Raw genomic sequence first — 17,935 nt, 5'->3', positions numbered from 1 at the left:
GCTTATTTGAAACTGTCAAAAAAGGAATTCAAAAATAAAGTTTTACTATAAAAAACTAATCCATACATATTTTCTTTATTAAACTTTCATTTAGAATTTAAATACTCATTGATTTAAAAAGCTGTTGGGAGGAAAATGAGAGGATTAAAACAATTAACCCAGAATATGAGGAACAGAGATACTAACATAAAACATAAAAATGCTTGAAAATTCCTGCAGTCCACATCAGCTACAATCAATTGCTTGAAAGGTGTTTATAACTACTAAAATAATACAGCTAGGCATGTTTGTATTCCATATTCCACTCTGAGTTTAAAACCAGTTCCTAACATGTTTGGTTTTCTGTTGCACAAAATGTAAACAGAAACTTCACTCCTTTGTTCATGTTGTGAATGGGTTGCATTCAGGATGGGTGGAATTCAAAGGGAACTTTCTCAAAACAAAGCATATTCTACCATCTGTATTCAGTTGCTCTGGAACTGCTAAAAACCAGCATGCCCTTGTTCTGTTGCTTCATTTTGAACCCACATTTTTTATTTATTGTGGTGGAGGAGATGACAGTTTTCTAACTGCCTAATGCCAAAATAGACAGAAAGAAGCTACCAGTCATTGCTGGCTGCTAACCATTACATTTGCACAGATCTGTGATGTGGTTCTAAAAATGCACATACTTTGCTATTGTGGTGGTGGAAAGTACCATCAAATAACAGACAACCTATGGTGACCCAATAGGGTTTTGAAAGCAAGAGATAAACAGAGGTGATTTGCTATTGTCTGTCTCTGTGTAAGCAACCCTGGATTTCCTTGGTTGTCTCCCACTGAATTACTGTTAGGTTGGTTTATGAATACAGAAAGAAATTAAAAGCAAAGAACCAGTTACCCTATTCAACCCAGCCAATTTAAATACCAAGTAGCTGTCACTGAAGGATGAAGAGGACTGGTAAACACCTGGGCTTTCCTTAGTTAGTGTGCCGTTCCATTTCCCCTCCAAACTTTGCTTCTTCCCAGAAGGTGTGAGGAGGTGGCTATTTCATGCAGTTTTGCCTCCTGTGGCTTATTAGCCCTTCTGTTGCATACCACTATAGCCATTATCCCTAAAACTCTGTAGAATCGATGTCCTTTAATCCAGGACAAGACTGTGGATCAGAATGATCCAGAAAGACACTCTCACCATGCATTAGATGAGGAAGAGCTCCTCTTATTCCTGTGGTGAGAAACTCTGTGCCTCTTGGAACTGATTGTAGAGAGGCTTCCTTCCATTCTCTACAAGTCTTGATGCTTGCCTAGTAGCTGCCAGGCACCATGGCTCTCTTCATCAAAGGCATTCTGTCTTGCTTCTGTCCCCAGACAAAGTGGACTTTAAATATTTTAAAAGATACATAAATGAACTTTGCTCAGAGTAGCTGAAGGACCAAGGTAAGATCCACTCCAGTAATTCTACAAACTTAATATTTTTACATAACTCTTTTTTTGTAAAGGCAAACTTTATTAAAATATTTTCCCCATCTATATTTGGAACAACACCCTCACTACTCAATGAAAATCCCATCAAACTATTGTATAAACCACTTAACACACCCAGCCATACCTTCAGGATACATTTTTGGATACAAACAGACTCAACTTTGCTCATGCTCTGTGTGTTGTGTGTTCCTGGATCCAACCATATACCCAAGATACTGGCCATCTTGTCCCTCCCCACATGGACTGTTCTTCAAACAGGTAACTATGAACCTCTTCCCACCGTGCTCTCAGCCCTGCTAACTACTATTTTTCTTTGTGATATTGTATGTTAGATTAAATTTTGTTTTGAGTTTGTATTAAAGTACTATTATTATTACTATTATTTTCTTTAAATAAAAATTACTTTGCTTTATTATAATTGGACTGGTCATTGGCTACAATAAGAGGGTCTATTTGGGACTATCTCCATAAACAAAGATAAAAGATCCTTGCTTTGCCCTACCTCTTGCTATGCTCCGCCTTTTGATGCTAATTTCCCCAAATAAAGATCAAAGGCAAATACTTATAATTCTGACAGGGTAACAGTACCAAACTGAGACTTAATATAATAATGAGACTACTAGTAAATCCTAGAAGCAACTGTAGTGGAAATTACAATTGTAAACATGAGGAGATAGGTGGTGAGCCATACAGCCCTTCTCCATTGTGAATAGCAATCCCAGGACAGCAGGGGGTTAAATTCTACATGGCACTGTAGATGAAGAACACCTGGGATGAGAGCATGGTGTAGGTAAGAAGCAAGCAGAAGAAGAAGCAGGTGGCAGCTCTGAACACAGAAGAAGCTTTGAGAGAAGAGAGAAAAAGCACAGCTTAGAAACAGAAGGCAGCTTGGAAGAGAAGCCTCAGCGAGAGAGGACAGAGACTTCTGAGCTGTGTGAAGGCTGCAGGGAAGCTCTGCACTCCATTCTTGACTCCAGCCAGGTTCCTTGGAAGACTGCCTGGCTTTGTGAAGTAGCCTTTTTATCTTATAAAACTCACTGGGTGGGTGAGGGATTATCCTTGTTATTTCTGTTAAGCTGAATAAAGCTGCTTTCCTTTGTTCACAATTATTGCTTGTAGGAATCAATAGAACCCATGGGTAATACAGCAACATCTTAACTTTCTCAAAAACTAATGTATACCTACAGTAGATTTTCTGAAACCACAACTTAAGATATGCATAAAAACTTAAACCTATCCAATAGTTAAAGAAAATCAGTGTCCAGACCAATGAGGCATAGCCTGGAGCAAATTGGAGAGAGCCAGTTTGATGTAGTGGTTAAGTGTGCAGACTCTTATCTGAGAGAACTGGGTTTGATTCCCCATTCTTCCACATGCACCTGCTGATGTGACTTTGAGTCAGCCCACAATCAGTAGTTGAGAAGCACCTGGCTGCATTGAATGAGTATAAATCCCCTGGCTGGATGGTATGCACCCAAGAGTGCTCAAAGAACTTTCCAGAGAGCTTGCAGAGCCTTTGTCAATCATCTTCCACACCTCTTGGAGGACAGGAGACATGCCATAAGACTGGAGGAGAGCAAATGTCATCCCAATCTTCAAAAAGGAAGAAGGGATGACTCAGGAAATCAGAGGTCAGTCAGTCTGACCTCTGTCCCAGGGAAGATAATGGAGCAGATTTTAAAGGGATCAATCTACGAGCACCTAAGGAACAACCTGGTAATCGGGAGGAGTCAGCACGGATTTGTCCCCAACAGGTCCTGCCAGACCAACCACATTTCTTCTTTGATCAAATTATGAGCTTACTGAATCAAGGGAATGCTGTTGATGTTGTTTACCTGGATTTCAGTAAAGCTTTTGACAAGGTTCCCCATGTTCTGATAGGTAAACTAGAGGACTGTGGACTGGACTCTAGGATAGTTAGGTGGATATGGAATTGGTTGGAGAACTGCTCTAAAGGAGTAGTTGTCAATGGCATTACATCTGAATGGAGGAAGGTGTCCAGTGGGGTGCCACAGGGCTCAGTTTTGGACCATGTACTTTTCAATATTTTTATCAATGATCTGGATGAGAGTGAGGAGCAGCTACTCATTAAATCTGCAGATGACACCAAATTGGGAGGAGTAGCAAATACACTGGAAGATAGAGTCAGAATTCAATGAGAGCTGAACATGCTGGAAAAGTGGATAAGATGCAACGTGAGTAAGTTGCAATATAACAAAAAATAATTGCTGAGTTCTACATCTCAGTAACAAAAATGAGAAACACACATGAGGGGATACACTTCTGGGTAGCAGCGTGTGTAAACAAGATCTTGGAGTACGGGCGGACCATAAATTAAATAAGAACATAAGAACATAAGAGAAGCCATGTTGGATCAGGCCAATGGCCCATCCAGTCCAACATTCTGTGTCACACAGCAGTGTGATGCAGCAACAAAAAGGGAAAATGCCATCTGGGGGTGTATCAACAGAGGCATAACTTCCAGATCACAAGATGTCATCATTACGCTGTAACTGCATTGGTCAGGCCACACCTGGAGTATTGTGTGCAGTTCTGGAGGCCTCATTTCAAGAAGGATGTGGACAGAACAGAGCAGGTGCAGACAGCAACGAGAATGATCAGGAGCCTGGAGACCAAGCCCTATGAGGAAAGGCTGAGGAACTTGGTATCAGGCGTGGGTTCATTAAAGCTCACAAATAAGCAGACTTGGTATTTGAAACAAAGTTGCATTTATTGGATACTTCAGAGTTACTCCAGCTTGGTAGGCATTGGAACTGATGGAGAACAGTTCAAATTATTGGTATTTAACATTCTACATCAAAGCAATTGCCTCTACCCCTCAATTCCCAAAACAAAAGGCTGCTTTTGCATGTGAGAGTTTTCTCAACGTTCCCCCTTATCTTTTCAGTTGGTGGTTACATTTCCTGGAGGCAATGTCCTTGCCACCTCTAGGGGAGGAGGTGAGAATCTGGCACATACTCTCTACTTCAAAGAGACCTTGGCAACCTTTGATATTCCTGGGAAGCTACTCTCTACTTTCCCCCCTCCCTCTTCACTACCCCGGCCCCCGTGTTAGTGAGCACATCTAGGTATTGATCAATATGGTTAGTAATCAGCATTTGGCAACAGTATTAATGAACAGAGCCTGACACTTGAGAATGTTCAGTCTGGAGAAAAGAAGGTTGAGGGGGAACATGATTGGTCTCTTTAAGTATTTGAAGGGCTGTCACTTAGAGGAAGGCAGGGAGCTGTTCCTGTTGGCAGCAAAGGAGAGGATTCGTAATAATGGGTTTAGATTAAGGATAGGAGGGTATTGACTGGATATTAAGAAAAACTTTTTTACAGTAAGAGTTGTTCAACAGGAATCAGCTACCAGGGGAGGTGGTGAGCTCCTCCTCACTGGCAATCTTTAAGCAGCATCTAGATGAACCCTGGTCAGGGATGCTCTAGCCTGATCCAGCATTGAACCAGGGGTTGGACTAGATGGCCTGTATGGCCCGTTCCAACTGTATGATTTTCTGATCCTTATCACATTCACACCCACGCATGTGCAGTGGAGTTCCCGAGCATGCTCAGTGGATGGGCACAAAAAATCCTCGCTTTGGAGCTTTCTATCACCATTGGAATTGGTGAAGGCATTGTCTAATTCCAAAGGTGTGAAGCACAGAGGCCACAATGAAGATCTGTTGATTTTCTCTTGTTAAGTCCCCTGCCATACAAAAGCTGGTTAGGCCCTTCAAAGTAGAATGCTGTGGTTTGTTTTGGGGCCCACTATTGTTTTCCATGTCCAGAAGTAAGAGATTAGACAAATTCATGATTTTTAAAAGCTGGGCAGGGGGGAAACAGGTTGGGAGCTCAGCTGCTATGCATCTGACATACTCCACACTGGCACCAAGTAGTGCCTCTCTCTTCTAAGAATCATAGAGTTGGAAGCGACCTCCAAGGTCATCTAGTCCAACCCCCTGCACAATGCATCATCTGCTACTATGAGTCCTCTCCCAAGGCATTCACCTGGTTTATGTCTGCTTATGCACAGAACAAAGGGTCCCTTTGCCCCATGATTTGAAGGCATATTTATGAAGAAATGTACATGTATTATCCCCAGATCTGTAGATAACGAATATTTCAGGCTGGTAGACAGAAAAAAAGACAACTCCTATGAGCTAAGCTCTCTAGAGCTCAGATGAGCCTGCTTCCTCACCATTAGGCAGGTCTGCTCTGGAGTAAATGCAGGCTACAGCCCCCTCCCAAAAAAGCAATCAGTTAAAGTATGTCCTTCTCCTTGACAGACGGGAGAGGCCAATCCAAAAAGTGACAAATGCCCTCCTCATACTGAATCCTTGAGATACAAACATTAATCACCAAGAGACTACAGTGTATATAGCATAAATAAGAGTTCCCCAACGTGATGCCCACAGGCACTTCCTCAGGCACCTGCCATCTGCTTCAGGAAAGTAGGCTAGGCCGTTGTGAAAGCAAAACAAGTGACTGACTGCCTTTACATAAATAAAGGGATCCTCCTTCACTTGGATCCTCTCCACAGCTCACTGAAGGATTGCGGAAATAAAGCCTGTGTATCAGCAGTGAGGCAATGCAGGCTGGGAAGCATCAGAACAGCAAAGCACCTCTGTTCCTTCTGGTTATATTCTCTGTGTGTCTTAGCCTCCCTTTTCATCACTGATTGTGTGTGTGTGTGTGTGTGTGCGTGCATACATGCATGTTATGTCCCCCTGGGCTCTTTCCGTGTATGTGTACTTGTCTCCACTGCCTGTAGCTGTCATTTTTGGCTTGTCTTCACCTCCTGTGGCAGCCATTTTATAGTAATGCCTGCCACACGGTCTCAAAATTCAAAATGTGCCCAGAGGCTCATAAAGTTTGGAGACAACTGCAATACATAAATACAAATGTAACAGCTGAAACTAGTCAGTCTTCCTTCACCTGAGAAAAGCTATAAATTCCTGAGAAAATGACCATCTGAATTATTTCATATGATGCAACAATGATTTCAGCATTTTGAACAACAGAGAAAGCTAGGGAGTGTTATCCCATATATGTTTCTTAATTTCCTGTTTCAATATGGAATTAATTCTCCTTATCCAACGTTCTTCATGAGCATCATGTTTAGGAATTCATGTTTGGAACTAGAGTAATTATGACTTGCTGCTATGATAGTCTGAAGAGAACATATCAAGGCCTCTGTAATATTTCAAATTTGCAAAATGTTCTTCTATCTGTATTTCACTAGGGCTCATACCTAGATCACAATGTAAATCATTAATATTTCCATTATACCAATAAGCCTTGATGAGTGGTAATTATTTTCAGAGGTAACCCTGTAAGGCCTATGGCCGGGTGGAGAGTCACCATCCAGTCGCTCATTCAAGGCCCCTCATTCAGCTTGCTGGATCATATCAGGTTTTACAGCCATGATGGAAAAAAAACCAAACTAAAATATGAGCAGCTGTTAGGATTAAATACAAGAGTCAACATAATCTGGATTAAAATAAACAAACAAACATGGCCATTTAAGAGCCCAGCTGTATCTTAAATAAAATACACAAAGTAACAAGTTTAATTCAGTGACCGTATGTGAAAGGAGGCTTTGATACACAGAGTAACACCAGCAAAGCTGACCAATTTACTTCAGCCACAAGACAATTACACACATTCAAAACTCTGTGCATGTGCACTTGCCCACATGTTTACATGTGTTATTAACAGACCAGATCCTTCGTTCTCAATTTTAAATAACAATAACCCAGGAAATTCAGTCTTCTTTCTCTGGGCATATTAGGCAGCATTAACTGAAGTGAAACGGATCATTGCACATTACTGAAAGCTCACTGTCTGGAATAGGAGAATGCGTCCCAGACCACATCAGGAAGAAAACACTGAATACTGACATTATCTTCAGAGGAACAAATGTCTCCTTGGCATCCTGCATCTCTACAAAATTAACATAGCTAAATTACAGACAAGTATGAATCATGCTGTGTTTCTAGCTAGAGGGAATAGAAGTCATTCATGATACACTCTTTCTGGGATTGCTGTTTTAGATTTTTCCCAAGTCATAGAATCATATAGTTGGTGGTGGCCATACAGGCCATCTAATCTAACCCTCTGCTCAATGCAGGATCAGCCTAAAGCATCTCTGACAAGTATTCATTCAGTAGCTGCTTGAGGGCTGTCACTGAGGAGGAGCTCACCACCTCTCTAGGCAGCTGATTCCACTGCTGAAGTACTGTTAATGGAAATAAACATTCCCATAATTGAAACCCATTACTGCAAGTCCTATTCTCTGCTACCAACAGCAACAGCTCCCTGCCCTCATACAAGTGACAGCATATCAAATACTTAGAAAGCAATCATGTCCCCACCACCACCTCCTCTTTTCCAGACTGAACATTTCCAAGTCCCTCAGCTTGTCCTCATAGGGCTTGGTCTCCAGGCCCCTGATCATTTTTATAGCCATCATCTGCATCTACTCCATTCTGTCCACATCCTTTTTGGAATGAGGCCTCCAGAACGGCATACAATAATACTTCAGGTACTGGCGAACACTGTGTACAGCAGGACTATAATGTGTAATTTGAATTAGCATTACCTTTTTTTTGCCACTGCATTATACTGACTGCTCATTTTTAACTTACAATCCACCCGTACCCCAAGATATTATTCACACACACTGATCCTCAGAAGTGTATCCCCCATCCAGTATGCAATTCTTTCATTTTTGTTACCTTACCAGGATGTGGAACTCAACACTTATCCTTACTGATCTGCAGCTTGTTCACATCTGCCAATTTTTCTAGTGTGCTCAGATGTCATTAAATTATATTCCTATCATCCAGTGTGTTCGCTACTCCACCTAATTTGGTGTCATCAATAGATTTAATGAGTAGCCCCTCCACCCCCTCTTCCAGATAATTCATAAAAATATTCACCCAACTAGATACCTCCCTTCAATCAGATGAAATGCCATTGACAACTACTGTTTGGGTGGGGGTTCCTTGTGGAGATGTAATGGTGGGTGGACATCTTCACAGAGAGTGAAGGCACAACACAGCTAACTATAGACTAGGCGGACTCTCCAGTCAAGAAAATCTCCCTAGATCAGAAGGAGATCGAAGAGATAGACCACATGTACCACTTTAGGTGCTTTCTGCTGAGCTGAGGCTTTACAGACACCTCCTAAGTTAGTTATCTGAGGTCTTATTTACAATCTTGCTCCCAGCTGCATTTGGAATCCTGACCTCTGCTTTTTAAGATTTACAGACATAGTTATCTATAGCCAAAGAGATTTTCTTGCCTTCAAGGGGTAACATGGGATAAGAAATTATAGTTACAAATTAATCTTAGTCTGTATATAGTACACTTCCATAAAATACAAGTTTGCATCTAATATACTTTCTTAACTTTACATCATCAATATTTTGATATTTTTATATTTTAAGTTTTCTTATTAAAATACTTATTCAAATTGACATTTCCAACAAAGAGAATCTTATAGTACAGAATACAGGGGAAAGGAGATATAAGTTCACACCAAAGAATCTTAAGAGTCTTGAGTATTTCAACCAGTATTTTCTTGCTTCCTCCTTAGACTTCCCAGCCAACAGCTGGGATAAGTAGTCCAGCTCTGCTGTTTCCAGAATTTTTCCCACCAAGTCCATTCTCGTCGGAGTCTCTTGAAGTTTCCACCTCTGTGCCAGAAGAATCCTGGTTGCTGTGCAAATATGCACCAACAAGTGTCTCATCTCTTTGGAATAGTCCTCAGGAAATATATTCAATAAAAATAGTTCTGGTCTGAATTGAACCTGTGTCTTCATAATTTTCTGTGATAGTTCATGGACCATTTTCCAATAGTCTTTCACCATCTCACATGTCCACCACATATGATAAAAAGAACCCACCTGTTTAGCACATTTCATATCTGTATGGTCATCATATCTGTAACTCTGATTAGATTTTAAAAGATTTGGAGGGGTGAATGCTTCCCATCTTGGAATTTTCTGGTAAATTTTCATTTTTAACCAATACCATGTGTGGTACAAAGATTTCTGAAACCAGTGATTCTTAAAATAAGAATGTCCTTCAAGTCTTTGATACCATAAATATGCAAGCCAGGCCAAGTTAAGATCGTGTCCCCCTAACAACAGTTGTCTCTTGTCATTCAATAATATCCAGGCTCTTACCCACAGGAGCACAGAAGCTTTATAAACACAGTTGCCAGTCTGGAAGGCCCCCTACCTGCTCTCAATTTAGAATCTTGCAATATCTTTAATTTAATTCTTGGTTTGTTACCTTGCCAAATATATTTAGAAACCATCTTATTCAATTCTTGAAAAGACCCACTATTTAAAAATACTGGGATAGTTTGGAATAGAAATAACAGTCTTGGTAGAATATTCATCTTTATTGAAGCTATTCTTCCCATTAAAGATAAATTCAAATCATGCCCTTTTCCCAAATCTTTTTTATTCTCTTTGAGTAGTTTATCATAATTGTCCATTTTTAAACTACTGCATTTATTTGAGATAAGTACACCAATATTTGATTATTTTCTCATACAAGAATCCTGATTTTTGTTGAAGCAGTTGAATTTGCTCTATCATATTCTTTGTCAAAAATTTTGTTTTATGGTAGTTGATCTTCAGTCCTGCCCAGTGACCAAATTGGTTAATCTTGTTTATAAGACAGTCAATTGAGTCTATTGGTTGCTCTAGTATAAAAACCAGGTCATCTGAAAAGGCTCTCAATTTATATTGTTCACCTTTTACCACTGCTCCCTTAATACTTGTATCTTCTCTTATTTGATTATTCACTATCTCTAAGCATAAAACAAAAAGGAGTGGTGACAGTGGGCAACTTTGTCTTGTACCTTTTTGGATATCAATTGCTTCTGTTAATTCACCATCACTCTTGCTCTTTGGGAGTATATTGATTCTATTGCTCTCAGGAAATTTTCACCACATTCCATTCCCTTCAACTGTTGCAGCATAAATTGCCAACGAACATTATCAAAGGCCTTCTCAGCATCCAAACAAATTAATGCCAATTGTTTCTCTGGGTGGGTCTCATAATATTCCAATATATTACAGACTGTTCTAACACTGTCTTTCAAATATCTTCTAGTAACAGTAACAGTAAGAACTCCTCATAAGCTTTATAAAATTCCGCAGGCAATCCATCTGGGCCCAGGGCTTTACCATTCTTTTGAGATGCCATCGTGTCTCCCAATTCCCTTATTGCTATTGGTTCATTTAGAATTTTTTGTTGTTTGTCTGTAAATTTATTAAGACTATTTTGACTAATATATTCTTCTAAATCTGCCTTTTGAACTTTTTTATCATCATATAATTTTCTGTAAAATTGTTCTACAATTTGGCATATCTCCTGTCTTTGAACTTTCTCTTTGTTATTCACATCTTTCAAAACCGGTATTATTCTTTTGGCATTCTCTTTTCTCATTCTATAGACCAACCACCTTCCAGGTTTATTAACATGTTCAAAAAAATTTTGTCTTGCAAATCTCAGTTTTATCTCCATCTCCTCTATAAGTAATAAATTGAGTTGTTGTTGTGTTTCTTTGACCTTATTTTGAAACTCCTGTCTTGTTGGCTGCACTTTAAAATTCTTTTCAGCTTCTCCTGCTTGCAACATTAATTTTTGAACATTTTCAGTTCTTTCTTTGTTTTTCTTTGCACTGTATCTGATTGCAAGGCCCCTATAATATGCTTTAGCGGTATCCCAAACTTGTTGCATCTTTACATCTTGAGTTATATTTTGTTTTAAAAAAGATTCCATTTCAACCTTAGATTCTTTAAGAAAATCTTTATCTTTCAAGACAGAAGTATTTAACCTCCACGATCTTCTAATTCGTGTACCTTTGAGTTTCACCATTACAGGACTATGGTCTGATATAACTCTTGTTTGAATTTCTGTTTCAACTAAATCTTTAACCAAATTTGCAGAGAGCCAGCACATATCTATTCTTGACCACGTTTGATGACTGGCAGAGTAGTAGGTAAAGTCTTTCAAATTTGGATATCTTGTTCTCCATACATCAACCAGATCCTGTTCTTCTACTAGCTTCCAAAAGCTTATTGGTAGTTGGGGACTTTTGCTTTTAGCATGTTTATGTGTTTTTTTTGTCCAATTGTCTATCAGAAACTGCATTAAAGTCTCCTACTATGCAATGTTCTACATATTCTAGATTTGATAACTTAAAATGTAAATCTTGCAAAAATTTCTCTTGATGATCATTTAGAGCATAAATATTTGCCAATAGAATGTTTTTGTTTTCCACCGTGACTCCACTAAAAGAATTCTTCCATCTTCCGAAGCATACTGTAGTTGTGGATTAAATTTATCCTTAACATAAATTGCTACTCTCCTTTTCTTTTTATTCATATCTGCTGCTGTAAACAAACTGCCAAGTTTCTTATTTTTCAAAAGGTGTTGATCTTTAGCTAAAATATGGGTTTCTTGTAAGCAAATTATATCCATTTCCAATTTTGTAAGGTATCTAAAAGCCTTCCTCCTTTTAACAGGAGAATTAAGTCCATTCACGTTAATAGAAATTATTGATGCCATTATGAATTTTTCTTATCACTATCTTTTTAATCTTTTTTAGTCTGTAATCTTGTCTGGTATTTCTTGGTTCATTTGGGTCCTCTTCACCAGAGCTTTCTTCTTCTTCTTCCTCTTCATCATCCTTCTTTTCCTTCCCCTCTTTTTCCTTCACTCTGTCCAGAAAATTCTGAGCTTTGAAAATAGAATTTATCCTATACCTGTTCTCTTCATAAGTAAAAAGGAGGCCTTCCGGTATTAGCCATGTATAAGGTATTTCTCTTTCCCTCAGGAAGCTTGTCAAGGTTTGGTATTCTCTCCTCTTTTGTCTCACTGGCCATGGTACCTCTCTCAAGATTTTCACTGTATTTCCTGCTATGATCATTTGTTTATCTCTTGCTTGCTTCAAGATATCATCTCTGGTCCTCTTTATTATAAGTTTCAAATGAATTTCGCTAGGCAATTTATTCCGTCTCGTAAAACTTGATGGTACTCTTGACTTGATCAAACTCTTCTTTGATCCTTTGAGGAGTCACCTGTAGAATCTCAGCCAAGGCCTCACTTAGTATTTTCTGTAAATCATTTTTCTCTTCTGGTACATTTTGAAACATCAGCATATAGGCAGCTCTATCTATTTCCAATTGTAAGAGTCTGGTATCTCAATATTCCTGTGTATATTAGATAAGCTAGTATCTGCCAAACAATACCAGTATTATACAATGATTTTAGGAAAACAGCCTTCTAGCTACTATCAACAATTCATCATACCCAAAACAATGATAAAACTTATAATAAACAAGATCTTTTTAGCACAACATCTTTAGTGCCACCCAGCCAAAACAGTTCAACTCACTGAAACAACAACAGTTCACTATGACGTCTCTTCTGACAACGGTAGCTCAATAAAATCCAAGTCTAAGCAAACTCATCCAACTGCACCAGATTATAAATTGTAATTCAGGACTGGATGCCCCATTTGTAATCCTCAGGTGAAATCAAAAATTAAAAATGAAACAAACAGCCCAAGAGAAAAAAGAAAAAAAAATAGCATAAACCAGAGCAAATTAATCCAGATAGTCCCAGAACAAGAATAACAAAGGTAAAACACATAAAAGAAAAAACTCCAAATATGATATGAAAACCAGGAAAAAATGGGGAAAATGAGTATAAAAATAAAAAAACAAAAATGTTCAATCCATATGAAAAATAGGACCAGACTTAAAAGGTTATATCCATAACATCCACCATCAGAGGTTTATAATCCACTTTAAAGGTTTGCACAGGTATTCTTCCTTCAGCCAACAATCTAATTATATTTTATAGTCCAGTATACACAGCCCACAAAAGTCTAAATGTCGGTTTGAAGCTCACATGAATTAGTTCAGAGCACTTCAGATTGCTTCTTATGCCATTTGTCCTTCTTATCCATATGTACTTGCAAGCAGCTTTCCCAAAGCCAAGTCTTTCTCCAGAAAGAAGTTTAAAACAAGTTCAATTCAACAGTTCAATTCAGCCATCAAGTCTTTACTATATTAAAAACTGGCGTGCTTCACACTTCTCATGCAAGGGTTATAAACAACACCAGATTAGGCAGGAACTTTTGGAAGCCTCAGAGGAGAGAGAGTTCCCACCCCCCACCCCTTTCTTAGCCTTTGCCTCTGCCGAAGTTCCTCTTCAGTCCCAACTCTCCACTTTCCCTGCTTGGAGAAACAATACCTCAGAGTTCGATATTAGAAAGAAAGAGAACTTACAGTCTTCATAAGAATGATGCAGCTTGTCCAATTCATGCAGAATCTCTAGTTGAAAAGAAGAAAGGTAGAAGTCCAGCAGTCAACCCCTGTGCCATTTAAAAATGGCGATCGGGACAGTGAGGCTTATGGCGAGCCGGGATTGGGAGGCAGCCACTGCTGTCACCCCCGTCCCACAGCTCAAGAGGTCTGCCTTCCAGGACTCCTCCTGGGTCCCAGAATCGAGTCTCCCAAGGCAGGGAGACCCCTCCACTTCCTGATTTAGGAGCGGCTCTGGATATGCCGATCCAAGCTGCTCCTAACACCGGGTCGCTGAAACCAGAAACCCCTGGTTTTTTATATTTTTGATGCCATGATAAAGGACACAAATTTCTGACAACTGACTTTTAGTTGTCAGAAATTCTACAAGTATTTTACTTGAAAGCATTCACTTTCAGTTTCTAGTCTTTTGCATTTTGGGTCTTATTTTATGAGTACCAGAATGAAGCTTGACAGGAAAAGCTCATCATACCAACCTGTCACATTAGATATGATGCAAAAATTACTAGAACAAATGGGATGCAGAATAGAGAGTAAAATAAAGAATCTTGAAAATGATAGAGGCTTTTGAGATAAGAATGAAAAAAATGGGAAATTCTCTCTGGGACTACTTAGTATATATGTATGTTCATTTTTAAGTTGGATGCAATTTAGTCACATTTTAAACTACTTACAAACCTATGATTAAATTTTCAAGTTTCTTACAGAAACTACACACAAAAATACATCAGCTATTGACAGACAACAAAAAAATAACTCAGGGCATGGAGAAAATACAAAACCACAATGACTTTAAGGGTAATAAATATACTATAGGGACAGGTTTGAGAGAGATTTCTTCTTTTAAATGTACATTTGTGGTAGCACTGAGATCCTTATTTCAATACCAATATGCCATCTCACTAAGACTGCATTACATGCATGGCAAAAACATCAAAAAGAAGCAGTCGCTTTTAATTACTCTTTTTCCAAAAGGGAAAAAGTACTGGAATACCAGCCACCAGCAAGAATCCAAAAATAACATGGTATCAAAATGACCATTATACTAAAAGCATAGACTGTATTCCTCAATTTAATCTGTGAAGACACTGTCTGCTATCCTGTATACATTAATACAGAACTAAGTTAAACTGACTCCAACAGAATCTAGGAACATGTTAACAGCGTGCAATACTAAATCCTTGAAAATTTGTTCAGTTTATTTAGAGTAAATAAAAATACAAAGACCAGAAGCACCCTGTAGTAACTAATATTATACTGCCTATGCTAGCTACCACATCTATTATTTTGAATATCCTTGTGAACTAGTTCTACAGAAAGACAACTGTGCTATTACTTTAATGCAACTAGGTTCCAGTCAAGTAATTGTCAGGATGCAAAGAGTTACTTCATCAATCCCAAAGGCTTCTGTATGCCAAACAGGATTTTGTTTAGCTGTTAAGAACAAACAACTTCCAATTAGGGTGGCGTTTCATGAATTACTTTTTAATTTCCAAAGCTGTTTGGCATGGAGGGATATGGGAACTCTGCTGAGAAGCATAAGGCAAAGTCATGCATAACTAGTTGCACAATTCTTTTGATTCTGGCCAATACACACATTTTGAGTTTCAGTCATTAATATACATAATCTGTAAAAGCTACCAACTGCAATGAGTTTGACTTGTCATACAATTAAAAGAAGCACTTTCATCTCTGTCATAAATGATACCTCTCTGTAAAACTTTCATACTTTAGTCAACTTATCACTAAGAGTAACAAATCAAAAATGGAAATACATCCTATAATAATAGGAATAGTGGTATATGATATTTCCTAAATGCAGAATTTCTGTATCAAAATGCACTATTGCAGGGGTGTCAAACATGCAGCCCAGGGGCTGAATCAGGCCCCCGATAACAGTCATCTGCTTCCTCTCCCCCACTCTTGCTTCTTTTTGTATCACAACTTGCTTTGCCAGGCTTGCTCAGTCACACAGGAGCTACAAAGCAAAGCTTCTATTTTCTCCATTAGCTGAGGCTCCTCCCTTGGGGAGGAAGGGAGGAGGAACAGCTTGCTTTGCCAGGCTCTCTCAGTCACACAGCAGACATACTGAGACAAGCCTCTCTTCCTTCTAATAGTTGAGGCTCCTCCCCCTTCTGGTTCCCTGGGGAAGGAAGGAAAGAGCCAGAACTTCCTTTGCACAGTTCCCTGAACCACACGGGAAAGATACAAAGAAAGCTCTTTTAAGACCAACAAGTGCTAATGTCCTAAGCATGTTTTATTTTAAGCTTTTTAAAACTCTGTGTTTGTCAGCGTCCTTTATAAAGTTTGTATCTCTGCTACCTGGCATTACATTTTATGACACACATGGCTCAACCCAATAAAATCTCATTTATGTCAGATCTGGCCCTCATAACAAATGAGTTTGACACCCCTGCACTATTGGCTGAATTCTATATCACTTTAGCAAGCTTACCTAGAGTTGAGTCACAGGTATCTGAAGTGAGCAGTGACTCACGAAAGCTCATACCCTACCACAAATTTTGTTAGTCATTAAGGTGCTACTGAGCTCTTGCTCTTTCCTGCTGCTTTAGACAGACTAACATGACTATCCATCTTGAGGACTATTCAATTGTATTTCCAGAGCCAAAGACAGCTCTGTATTTTGGGTCAATTCTAAAGAAGCATATCTAGCAAGTGGTCTTAGAATGGAACTCTAGAGTTGAGCATAGTATCCTCTGGCTATGTGCACTGGTTTTCTGTTACTTCACTACAAGTTTGCAAGCCCACAAACAAACAGCCTGGAAAAATAACTAGAAGGCAAGATGCAAACCACTTAAGCTAAGTGTACAGCAACTCATCTCATGTTATTCCAGTTTTCAAAAGTTAACTCAAAAACATTAAACTTTCCTAGATTAAGTGACACACCTGTAGGTATATCTTTTAAGGGGTTTTTTTTAATGCTGCTTCTGGTAAACAGTTTTAAAATATAAAGAAATACTACATTCTGATTCATAAATAAAAGAACACACAAGATCTGGGATGCATGTATTTAAAGAACTATCTCTATAGAATTTGCTCACAGTTTTGGAGCTGGGCTTCATCAATATGCTCAGGTCACTCCAAACTAAACAATGGGTAGATTAATTCAGCCATCCTCTAAGTAGCCTTCCTCCAACTTAAGAGGCTCTCAAGTTGGAGGAAGACTTCATTCTTAAGTTAAACAGTAAGGTGGTCAGTAAATATTTTGATAAACAAATGAGTAAACGTTGCTCAGTGGAGTGGTAGATCAGGATAGGATCCACTGCCAATATGTTTGGAAACTAGTTGGGTCTGGAAAGATGTTAATACAAAAATAATCCTGAGCAGTGGTTGCAACCCTTGGATCAGCTTCCCTCACCCAGGCCCAGCTGCCTATCTTGCAATACAAGTCACTCCTTTTTAATTCGCACCTTATGGAATGGGCTCCCAGAAGGCAACCAAACTTCCGTTCAGGTTTTTGGAAAAAATGCTATACAATAATATTGTTTCCAATTGCATTTATAGGGGTATAAATTGTTTGCATTTGCTGTTGGGGATTATTTTTACTTGGGTTTACAATTGTCTTAATCAAATGTTTGTAAGTCATTATGAACCGACATTGGGGAAATCAAGCAATAAATGTGACACAAAGTTATTACATGCCTTATGTTACTGTTCCACAAATCCACCATACAAATTAATGGGAGGATTTGATGGAGAGCAGAAAAGGGGGGATGGTTGTTGTCAAGCAATAGGAAAGAATTAGGAAAGAAAAAAAATTCTTTTTTCTTTCAGTATTAGGAAAGAAAAAATGGAAGAGAGCTTTCTATGGAGATTGTTTATTTTCAGTATGTCTGAAAAATGCAAGTGAATCAATATATGAATTATATATCATTTTAGACTCTGAAGTCCACAGATGGTTTAAATGAAAAAAAAAATATTACCTCTCTTTCATGCATATGGAACAATGATTTTTCATCCCGAGAAGTGTTTTTTCCCATTCCAATTTTGGGTGACATCTAATGAAAAAATCGTGTAAATACTCAACATTGACTTTGAAGATAATTCAAGAGTAGAAAAACATTTATTATAAACCAAAATAGAAGAGCAGT

General features: G+C 38.7%; 1 protein-coding gene across 2 annotated transcripts in view; it reads right to left on the bottom strand.

Moving 5' to 3' along the window:
- CEP112 (centrosomal protein 112) overlaps positions 1-17,935 on the bottom strand; it is a 507,150-nt gene that overhangs the window by 451,185 nt on the left and 38,030 nt on the right. For both annotated transcript variants that reach the window (XM_060252333.1, XM_060252332.1), the window contains exon 8: positions 17,768-17,842. In XM_060252333.1, the coding sequence (XP_060108316.1) occupies positions 17,768-17,842 (75 nt within the window). The remainder of the gene's footprint in view (positions 1-17,767; positions 17,843-17,935) is intronic.

The sequence above is a fragment of the Heteronotia binoei genome, chromosome 13 (genome assembly GCF_032191835.1).
Source record: "Heteronotia binoei isolate CCM8104 ecotype False Entrance Well chromosome 13, APGP_CSIRO_Hbin_v1, whole genome shotgun sequence".
NCBI lineage: Eukaryota > Metazoa > Chordata > Lepidosauria > Squamata > Gekkonidae > Heteronotia > Heteronotia binoei.
This window is presented reverse-complemented; position numbering and strand designations above follow the sequence as displayed.